Consider the following 12,002-nt stretch of genomic DNA (forward strand, 5'->3'; position numbering starts at 1 on the left):
AGATGTATAGATCACACCATTAGACTATGTAGAATACGGTCAGATGTATAGATCATCATCACAGTACTAGACTATGTAGTTTACAGTCAGATGTATAGATCACACTATTAGACTACATGTAGTTTACAGTCAGATGTATAGATCACACTATTAGACTATGTAGTTTACAGTCAGATGTATAGATCACACTATTAGACTGTAGTTTACAGTCAGATGTATAGATCACACTACTAGACTGTAGTTTACAGTCAGATCAATAGATCACACTACTAGACTATGTAGTTTACAGTCAGATGTATAGATCACACTATTAGACTATGAAGTTTACAGTCAGATGTATAGATCACACTATTAGACTATGTAGTTTACAGTCAGATGTATAGACCTCACTACTAGACTATGTAGTTTACAGTCAGATGTATAGATCACACTATTAGACTATGTAGTTTACAGTCAGATCAATAGATCACACTATTAGACTATGTAGTTTACAGTCAGATCAATAGATCACACTATTAGACTATGTAGTTTACAGTCAGATGTACAAAATAGATCACACTATTAGACTATGTAGTTTACAGTCAGATGTATATATCAAACTATTAGACTATGTAGTTTACAGTCAGATGTATAGACCTCACTACTAGACTATGTAGTTTACAGTCAGATGTATAGATCACACTATTAGTCTATGTAGTTTACAGTCAGATCAATAGATCACACTACTAGACTATGTAGTTTACATTCAGATCAGTAGATCACACTATTAGACTATGTAGTTTACAGTCAGATGTATAGATCACACTACTAGACTATGTAGTTTACAGTCAGATCAATAGATCACACTATTAGACTATGTAGTTTACAGTCAGATGTATAGATCACACTACTAGACTATGTAGTTTACAGTCAGATGTATAGATCACATTACTAGACTATTTTACAGTCAGATGTATAGATCACACTATTAGACTATGTAGTTTACAGTCAGATGTATAGATCACACTACTAGACTATGTAGTTTACAGTCAGATGTATAGATCACATTACTAGACTATTTTACAGTCAGATGTATAGATCACACTACTAGACTATGTAGTTTACAGTCAGATGTATAGATCACACTACTAGACTAGTTTATAGTCAGATGTATAGATCACACTATTAGACTATGTAGTTTACAGTCAGATGTATAGATCACACTATTAGACTATGTAGTTTACAGTCAGGTATTTAGATCACACTATTAGACTATGTAGTTTACAGTCAGATCAATAGATCACACTACTAGACTAGTTTACAGTCAGATGTATAGATCACACTATTAGACAATGTAGTTTACAGTCAGATCAATAGACCTCACTATTAGACTATGTAGTTTACAGTCAGATGTATAGATCACATTACTAGACTATGTAGTTTAGTCAGATATATAGATCACACTACTACACTGTAGTTTGCAGTCAGATCAATAGATCACACTACTAGACTATGTAGTTTACAGTCAGATGTATAGATCACACTACTAGACTATGTAGTTTACAGTCAGATGTATATATCACACTGCTAGACTATGTAGTTTACAGTCAGATGTATAGATCACACTATTAGACTGTAGTTTACAGTCAGATGTATAGATCATACTACTAGACTATGTAGTTTACAGTCATGTATAGATCACACTACTAGACTAGTTTACAGTCAGATCAATAGATCACACTACTAGACTGTAGTTTACAGTCAGATGTATAGATCACACAGCTAGACTATGTAGTTTACAGTCAGATCAATTGACCTCACTACTAGACTATGTACTTTACAGTCAGATGAATAGATCACACTATTAAACTATGTAGTTTACAGTCAGATGAATAGATCACACTACTAGACTGTAGTTTACAGTCAGATGAATAGATCACACTACTAGACTATGTAGTTTATAGTCATGTATAGATCACACTACTAGACTGTAGTTTACAGTCAGAACAATAGATGACACTAGATTATGTAGTTTACAGTCAGATGTATAGATCACACTATTAGACTATGTAGTTTAGTCAGATCAATAGATCACACTACTAGACTGTAGTTTACAGTCAGATGTATAGATCACACTACTATACTATGTAGTTTACAGTCAGCTCAATAGATGACACTACTAGACTATGTAGTTTACAGTCAGATCAATAGATCACACTACTAGACTAGTTTACAGTCAGATGTATAGATCACACTACTAGACTATAGTTTACAGTCAGATCAATAGATCACACTACTAGACTATGTAGTTTACAGTCATGTATAGATCACACTACTAGACTAGTTTACAGTCAGATCAATAGATCACACTACTAGACTGTAGTTTACAGTCAGATGTATAGATCACACAGCTAGACTATGTAGTTTACAGTCAGATCAATTGACCTCACTACTAGACTATGTACTTTACAGTCAGATGAATAGATCACACTATTAAACTATGTAGTTTACAGTCAGATGAATAGATCACACTACTAGACTGTAGTTTACAGTCAGATGAATAGATCACACTACTAGACTATGTAGTTTATAGTCATGTATAGATCACACTACTAGACTGTAGTTTACAGTCAGAACAATAGATGACACTAGATTATGTAGTTTACAGTCAGATGTATAGATCACACTATTAGACTATGTAGTTTAGTCAGATCAATAGATCACACTACTAGACTGTAGTTTACAGTCAGATGTATAGATCACACTACTATACTATGTAGTTTACAGTCAGCTCAATAGATGACACTACTAGACTATGTAGTTTACAGTCAGATCAATAGATCACACTACTAGACTAGTTTACAGTCAGATGTATAGATCACACTACTAGACTATAGTTTACAGTCAGATCAATAGATCACACTACTAGACTATGTAGTTTACAGTCAGATCAATAGACCTCACTATTAGACTATGTAGTTTACAGTCAGATGTATAGATCACACCATTAGACTATGTAGTTTACAGTCAGATGTATAGATCACACTACTAGACTATGTAGTTTACAGTCAGATGTATAGATTACACTATTAGACTACATGTAGTTTACAGTCAGATCAATAGATCACACTACTAGACTATGTAGTTTACAGTCAGATCAATAGATCACACTACTAGACTACATGTATGTAGTTTACAGTCAGATGTATAGATCACACTATTAGACTATGTAGTTTACAGTCAGATGTATAGATCACACTATTAGACTATGTAGTTTACAGTCAGATGTATAGATCACACTATTAGACTATGTAGTTTACAGTCAGATGTATAGACCTCACTACTAGACTATGTAGTTTACAGTCAGATGTATAGATCACACTATTAGACTATGTAGTTTACAGTCAGATCAATAGATCACACTACTAGACTGTAGTTTACATTCAGATCAATAGATCACACTATTAGACTATGTAGTTTACAGTCAGATGTATAGATCACACTACTAGACTATGTAGTTTACAGTCAGATGTATAGATCACACTACTAGATTAGTTTACAGTCAGATGTATAGATCACACAGCTAGACTATGTAGTTTACAGTCAGATGAATAGATCACACTATTAGACTATGTAGTTTACAGTCAGATGAATAGATCACACTACTACTTTAGTTTACAGTCAGATGTATAGATCACACTACTAGACTATGTAGTTTACAGTCAGATCAATAGATCACACTATTAGACTATGTAGTTTACAGTCAGATCAATAGATCACACTACTAGACTGTAGTTTACAGTCAGATCAATAGATCACACTACTAGACTATGTAGTTTAGTCAGATGAATAGATCACACTACTAGACTATGTAGTTTACAGTCAGATGAATAGATCACACTACTAGACTAGTTTACAGTCAGATGTATAGATCACACTATTAGACTATGTAGTTTACAGTCAGATCAATAGACCTCACTATTAGACTATGTAGTTTACAGTCAGATGTATAGATCACACTACTAGACTATGTAGTTTAGTCAGATGTGTAGATCACACTACTACACTGTAGTTTAGTCAGATCAATAGATCACACTACTAGACTATGTAGTTTACAGTCAGATGTATAGATCACACTACTAGACTATGTAGTTTACAGTCAGATGTATAGATCACACTACTAGACTAGTTTACAGTCAGATCAATAGATCACACTATTAGACTATGTAGTTTACAGTCAGATGAATAGATCACACTACTAGACTGTAGTTTACAGTCAGATCAATAGATCACACTACTAGACTATGTAGTTTACAGTCAGATGTATAGACCTCACTACTAGACTATGTAGTTTACAGTCAGATGAATAGATCACACTTAGACTATGAAGTTTACAGTCAGATGTATAGATCACACTACTAGACTATGTAGTTTACAGTCAGATGTATAGATCACACAGCTAGACTATGTAGTTTACAGTCAGATCAATAGATCACACTACTAGACTATGTAGTTTACAGTCAGATGTATAGATCACACAGCTAGACTATGTAGTTTACAGTCAGATCAATAGATCACACTACTAGACTGTAGTTTACAGTCAGATGTATAGATCACACTACTAGACTATGTAGTTTACAGTCATGTATAGATCACACTACTAGACTAGTTTACAGTCAGATCAATAGATCACACTACTAGACTGTAGTTTACAGTCAGATGTATAGATCACACTACTATACTATGTAGTTTACAGTCAGATGTATAGATCACACTACTAGACTATGTAGTTTACAATCAGATGTATAGATCACACAGCTAGACTATGTAGTTTACAGTCAGATCAATAGATCACACTACTAGACTATGTAGTTTACAGTCAGATGTATAGATCACACAGCTAGACTATGTAGTTTACAGTCAGATCAATAGATCACACTACTATACTATGTAGTTTACAGTCATGTATAGATCACACTACTAGACTAGTTTACAGTCAGATCAATAGATCACACTACTAGACTAGTTTACAGTCAGATTGTTTTGTGTGTGTGTCTGTGTGTGTGTGTGTGTGCATGTTTTTTTTTTTGTGTGTGCGTGTGTTTGTGTGTGTGTGTGTGTGTGTGTGTGTGTGTGTGTGTAAGCTTGTGTGTGTGTAAGCAACTTAAAGTCAAAAACCGCTGGACTGATTGCCATGATATTTGGTGTGTGTATTACCTTGGGTGTCTGGTTGGGAAATTGTTTAAATCAAAATGATGTTAACAAAGGTGTGTTATTTCAGGAAAAAATGTGATTTTTGTCAAAAAATTTAAAACTCCTGGGCAGATTGGTCTGAAATTTGGTGGGAATGTTCTTATAGGTGTTCTTAAGGGGGTGTAAAGTAAGAATTGTTCATGACATTATGATTCCATCAGTAATCTGCAAATTAGGGCTAAAAGTGTGTCCTTTTGGTTAAAAGTTTTTAATTCCAAAACTACTGAGCAGATTGGGCTGAAATTTAATGGAGATCCATTTGGGGGTGTATGGATGAAGAATTATTAAGCATATAATGATTTCATCAGTAATATGCAAATTAGGTGTAAACATGTGAATTTTGGTGAAAAACTTTGAGATATTTGTAAAAGTGTTATTCTGCAGATTTTCTTCAAAGCATTTTGACACAATTGGCACTAGCAGCCATGACCATGCCCTTAGCAACAACCAAATGGCAGTATATTTTGATAACAACTGGTAGGCAAGTGAGTAAACATTCAAAAAAATGTATGCAAATATCCTATAGCAACAGCCAAATGATCATGTATATAGCAAAGATAACAGGGATTGATAGATGAATGAATAAACATTCAAAGAATGTATGTAAATGTGCCTAGCAACAAACCACACCCATAGCAACAACCAACTGATCACATATACAAAGATAACACAGATTAATAGACAAATGAATAAACATTCAAAAAATGTCTGTAAGTATACCTAGCAAGAAGACCACACTGATAGCATCAGCCAAATGATCACATATATTGCAAAGATAACATCAGGGATTCATAGATAAGTGAACAAACATTCAAAAAATGTATGCAAATATGTCTAGCAACATAGCCCATGCCCATAACAACAGCCAAATGATCGCGTATATTGCAAAGATAACAACAGGGTTGGATAGGCAACTGGATAATCATTTAGCAAATGAACACCTATACCTAGCATGGATCAGCATGTGGGTAAACATTTTTGAAAACTGTACAGTTGTGCTACAACGCCATTGGCGTTATTTATTTACGAATTTCAGTCATATTTATAGTGAATAATCACGATTTACCACATAACTAAAAACGTTAAATCTTAGAGACCACGTTCAAGTGTCTACCCCTATATATTGCCAGGTTTAATTTTTCTTTTCAGACATTGACCTTTGGCCTTGACACTGAACTTCAGGTTTAATTTTCGAAATTTAGCAATTTGCTTCATTATCAGACACTTTGTAGCAGCACATATGTATTTATTTGTTGCCACCAAATTCTTTTAAATGGTGTCCCCATTCAGTCACATAGAAGTAAAGTATTTGTGGGGTTTGGTGTCTTCTATGAAGATTTGTGTTGTTTGCTAGCTGTTTGGTAATGTTCTATTTGTTTTTGCTATACTTATTTGTGCACTGTAGAAACAATGATTGACATATTGTCAGAAGTGGTAGAGTGACCAGGGTAGAACTAGAAATCCCTTATTTTCTGTTCAAATGTATGCAATTTGGTTTGTATGTTTTGTATAAAATGTGTTCATGTGAGAAAGTCCATCACTGTGTCTAATTGTATTTTTCTCATTTTATCCTTGTCTTTCTTCTAGGATGCCATCAAGTATGAAAACGGACGTGAAGTCTGTGGTCAAAGCATCGTTGTAGAGTGGGCCCGTGGACCAAGACATGGTTTCGTGGTGAGCGAGCTTCCAGCCACTCCTTTACTGCATGGCAAACAGTAATGCTTGCTTTGTTAGCACAAATGAACTGATAGTGCTATATGCATGGTGCGGTGTGTGTGTGTGTGTGTGTGTGTGTGTGTGTGTGTGTGTGTGTGTGTGTGTGTGTGTGTCTGTGTCTGTGTCTGTGTCTGTGTGTGTGTGTGTGTGTCTGTGTCTGTGTCTGTGTGTGTGTGTGTGTCTGTGTGTGTGTGTCTGTGTGTGTGTGTGTGTGTGTCTGTGTGTGTGTGTGTGTGTCTCTGTGTGTGTGTGTGTGTGTGTGTGTGTGTGTGTGTGTGTGTGTGAGGATGAAACTCAAAAACTGCTGGACTGATTGCCTTGGTATTTACTTAATGGTGTCTAGTTGAGAATTGTTGAAAGGAAAATGATCACATCATAGGCATGTGATTTGGGTAAAAAATGTGATTTTCATCAAAAAAACTTCAACTCAAAAACCACTGGGCAGATCAAGGGCATGAGGCAACAATTCTGGTGTCAATAACAATATTGAATAACGTGAATATGGACAACATCAACAAGTTTCGTCAAGTTCTTGTTTATCATTATTTCAGTATCCCGAATCGCTAATTAATATCTAATTATAATACACAGAGAAACACATATATTTAACTCGATCGAATCGCACTGGAATATAAATAGAATATACGGGACGCTGCTGCGGAGCAGACGCTTGAATAGCGCCATCAACGGTCATAGAATTCCCTTCTCTGTCTTGTCGCGCGATCGCGAGATAGAATGATTCGAATCTTGGAATTTGAAAATTCAACCTCCACGAGCTCAACATTTGCTCAATTTGCTCAATTTGCTCATTTGCTAAAAAAGGAAGGGTAGGACACTTTGGTGTTCTTTTTCGTCGTAAGCTTGAAACCACATCGCCCTCGTTCACGGACGCTTTCTGTTTCGGGCAAACTTACGAGTATTTGTTTATTCAGTCAAATGATATTGTTACGTTTTCTCTTTCATTCAAAGGTATATTTTGAAGAGACACAGATATGACGACTAATGTTTAATGATTATTTGTACGTAATTTTATGAAAATAATATAGACCGGAATCGACTGTGTGTTCGAGCCTACCGCAACTCTACGGCACCAAATATTGATTAAACCAAGATATTATCAATTGTGTTTTTGTTTATATCCCTCGCAAAAGACTATACATGTTTCTGAGCTTCAGTTCATATAATATGCTGTTTCGGCAATCTGTTTTACTGTCCCGCAAACGTCACAATGTACTGCAACATGTGAAATATATATATCACCACAAGAGGGCAGCAGGTGGTATCAAGCTTCGAGAGAAAATTTATGGGTCACATGTTCGATTTGAAGCGTCCTGATTGGTTTATTCGATGCCGCGTCCTACCCCTCTGTATTACAAGTTTAAGCAAGGAATGCGTTTGAGCTCGAGCACGCGTACGCCAAGCAGCGGAGCGCGTCAGCCGTCGCGAGCACACTAAGCGTCGATTTTGCACCATATCTATCCATATACTTTCTTTTTGCTTTATTCTTTTTTGGAGTCTTCCATATTTATATAAACTTTTTTTTCTGCGATTATTATAAAAAAAAGTTTCATTTTTTTAAAAGACCAGAAAGTGTACAAGTACATACATATACTAGTTTTAATCATTCCATTTCTGGTCCTATACCCTAAATAACAAATATGTGTAGACGTGTTTAATGAGTTTATTAAAATATACTATAAATAAAGAAGTAAGTATGTAAATGTGACTCATAGCTAACTTGGGCCTTTATTACCTGTATGTCATGACATCATTATCATTTTCGAGTTTCACCAGAATTGTTGCCTCATGCCCCTGGGCAGATCAGTCTGAAATTTGGTGAAGATGTTGAAATGGATGTGTACACAAAGAATTGTTCATGACAAGGTAATCCAATCAGTGATATGCAAAAGAAGAATAAAAATGTGACTTTGGCCTTGGTTGAAATTTCGTAGGGATGTTTCTTAAGGATATGCAGATTAATTACATGATGATTCCATGAGTGATATGCAAATTGGGGCTAAAAACTTGATGCTTTGAGTTAGATTGTCAAAATAGGCAGATTATAATGTACTACTATTCTATATGAGGCATATAGTTTTACAATTTTATAGATCTTATTAAAACATTAAAAATGCTATGGGGTAGTAAACATAATGTAACAAGGGCAAGTCAGTGTCAGTTGAATTAGTCTGTCCTTTAGGATGCTTGGAAACATGAGGTTCAGTAGTGCTATAGGGATCGCCCGGCGTCTGTCTGTCTGTCTGTCTGTCTGTCTGTCTGTGTGTGTGTGTATGTGTGTAAACAACTTAAAGTCAAAAACTGCTGAACCGATTGCCATGATATTTGGTGGGTGCATTACCTTGGGTGTCTAGTTGGGAAATTGTTCAAATCAAAATGATTGCATCACAGGTGTGTGATTTGGGTCAAAAAATGTGATTTTCCTTCAAAATCTTCTTTGTTCTCAGTGAACACCATGAGGGGATGTGTTAGGTAACGTTATATAATCACTGGGCAAAGTTCATATGCACATCCTAAATCCAGTTATTACAATAGGTTATGTAAATAAGACTGGTAAATATGCCCTTTCTTTCTTGGTGGAAATTTTACTAAGTTTGAAATGAAAATAATAATGTTTATAATAATGTTTATTTTCGCCAGAAAAAAAAAAAGACACAATATCTCGTACAAAGAGCTCGACATTACAAATAAATTTACAGAGCTTAATGTTATAAATTATTCAGATTAGAAAACACACACACACACACACACACACACACACACATGTAAGGTGAACATTTCTGGCGGGGATCACAAATAGTTCATTCGAACTAGTCTGAATGTGACCCTCAGACACAATGCGAAAAATACTTTTAAAGGTGAACGTCTGTGAAAGATGGTCGAACGGTATAAGAAGTATAACAGCTGTATATGCCGATGGGTAGATTAATTAACAGTAAATGATATCTACATAACATAACAGTGGAATAGCACTGAAAAGAGAAGTTTAGCTGGTAAGTAGCCAGTTCTTCAAGTGATACTTAAATTCATGGCGTTTATTGAGATTCTTGATAAAGTCTGGTATTGAGTTCCAGTGTTTGGTTGCAGCGTACTTGAAGCTATGATGGTTCAAAGAAAGATTAAATTTTGGAGTATAAAAATTGTCACTTGTTGCCTGTCGTGTTGAGTAACTATGAGGTAAAATGTCGAGGTAATTATCAACGCTGTGCGCAAAGCGACTACTCTTTAAATAAAAAATAAACATACAGGTACTAAATTTGCTCTGTTTATGAATATCTAAAATATTAAGTTTACGAAAAATAGGAGCAGTGTGAGCACGAAAGTCTGCGAAAGTAATAAGGCGAACTATTTGCTTCTGTAACTTCAAGATAGGATTTAACAAGCTCATATAGGTATTGCCCCAAATTTCAATACAATACGATATGTGTGGTAAGATCATGGAGTTGTACAGTAGGATAAGTGTTGATTGGGGAACGATATGACGGAGTTTTGAAATAATCCCTACAATTGGTGCAATTGAATTTCTAACCTTGTCAATGTGAGGTTTCCAAGTCATATGTTCATCTAGGAATACTCCCAGATAGTTGGTTGAAGAGACACCAAGTATGGGAGAATTACCAATGTTCAGACTACCAGATACATTGACGGATCTCTGGGGTGTTTTTATTATCATGTAGTTCGTTTTTTCGGAATTTATAGTCAGTTTGTTCGCATTACACCAATCGCAGACTTTCCTGAAATCAATATCGATCTGATTTAGATTGACAGTATTAGTCTGGTTCTTGATAAATTGGAATAAATTCGTATCATCTGATCACATTACCGACCACTATCCCATATTCGGTATCATCAAACAGTTTAACCAACCACACACAGGTCGAAAGTAAAAAGAGTTGACGTAGTTACCTCTAAGGTATTGATTAAAATCAGAAACAGTTGTTATCCTCGCTGCAAGTTTAGGACCAACATTCGTAAAGTAGTAATTAAATTCTTCAGCTATATCTTTGTTTTCTGAAAGGAGAGTTTTTTGAGGGTCTCTTCCTTTGATACTGTCTGGGATAAGGTTTGACTTACTTTTGTTTAAAATTTCCTTTATCACTCGCCATGTCTTGTTAGTGTTTCCATGAGATGAAGTGAATAGATTAGCATAATGACTTTTCTTTGCTGACTTGAGGAGCTTCGACAAGATATTCCTGTACGCTGTGTACTTAATTTTGATATGATGATGATGGGGGTTACTTTTCATTTTCTTGAATAATCTATGCTTTGTAGAAATAGATTTGAGCAAACCCTTGGAAAGCCAAGGTTTCTGGATTGGTTTTGGCTTGTGATGAGACGATTTCAGGCGGAGATGTTTTCTCAGTACACTATAGAATAAGTTATAGAAATTTGCATAGGCATCAGTCGGGTCACGGCAGTCATAAACTGTTTGCCATGGTATATCATCCAAATCAGCAAGGAAAGCGTCTTTGTTGTAGCTCTTAAAGTCATAACGTTGAAAGGTAGTGTTAGGTTTGAAAACGTGGTTAAACTGTTTGATGATACCGAATATGGGATAGTGGTCGGTAATGTCTGACAGAATAACTCCGCTTTCAATGAAGTAGTCAGTGATGGTAGAAAGAAAGTGATCAATGGTTGAACTTGAAGAGGAAGTTACTCGGGTAGGGGTGTTAATTAACTGTGAGAAATTGTATGTGTTTAAAAGAGAGTTGTAATGAATAGCAGGTGTATTGTCAAAGGAAGTATCGATGTTTACATCACCAAGGATTACAAATTCCCTTCCCTTGATTGACATCTGGTCGATGCATGCTTCAAAACTATCAAAGAATTCGTCATATGGCGTATTGGGTCTACGGTAAATAACACCTACCACAACTCTTTTGTTTTCAATGACACATTCAACAAAAATAGACTCACAATGTGCAATACTTTTTGAATTTATGCGGGTGGTTTGCAAGGAGTTGTGAGTGTACAATGCAACGCCGCCACCCTGAGAACCCTTACGATTACATGTGATAAGATTAAACGAAGGTAAA

The 12,002-nt window shown here is 35.4% G+C and overlaps 1 protein-coding gene across 7 annotated transcripts in view; it reads left to right on the forward strand.

Moving 5' to 3' along the window:
• The window catches only part of LOC144447981 (uncharacterized), a 109,096-nt gene that overhangs the window by 39,971 nt on the left and 57,123 nt on the right, over positions 1-12,002 (forward strand). For 5 of the 7 annotated variants that reach the window (XM_078138108.1, XM_078138114.1, XM_078138111.1 and 2 more), the window contains exon 4: positions 6,820-6,906. In XM_078138108.1, the coding sequence (XP_077994234.1) occupies positions 6,820-6,906 (87 nt within the window). The remainder of the gene's footprint in view (positions 1-6,819; positions 6,907-12,002) is intronic. The other 2 variants (XM_078138110.1, XM_078138113.1) reach the window with 1 other exon arrangement.

The sequence above is a fragment of the Glandiceps talaboti genome, chromosome 17, assembly GCF_964340395.1.
Source record: "Glandiceps talaboti chromosome 17, keGlaTala1.1, whole genome shotgun sequence".
NCBI classification, from domain to species: domain Eukaryota; kingdom Metazoa; phylum Hemichordata; class Enteropneusta; family Spengelidae; genus Glandiceps; species Glandiceps talaboti.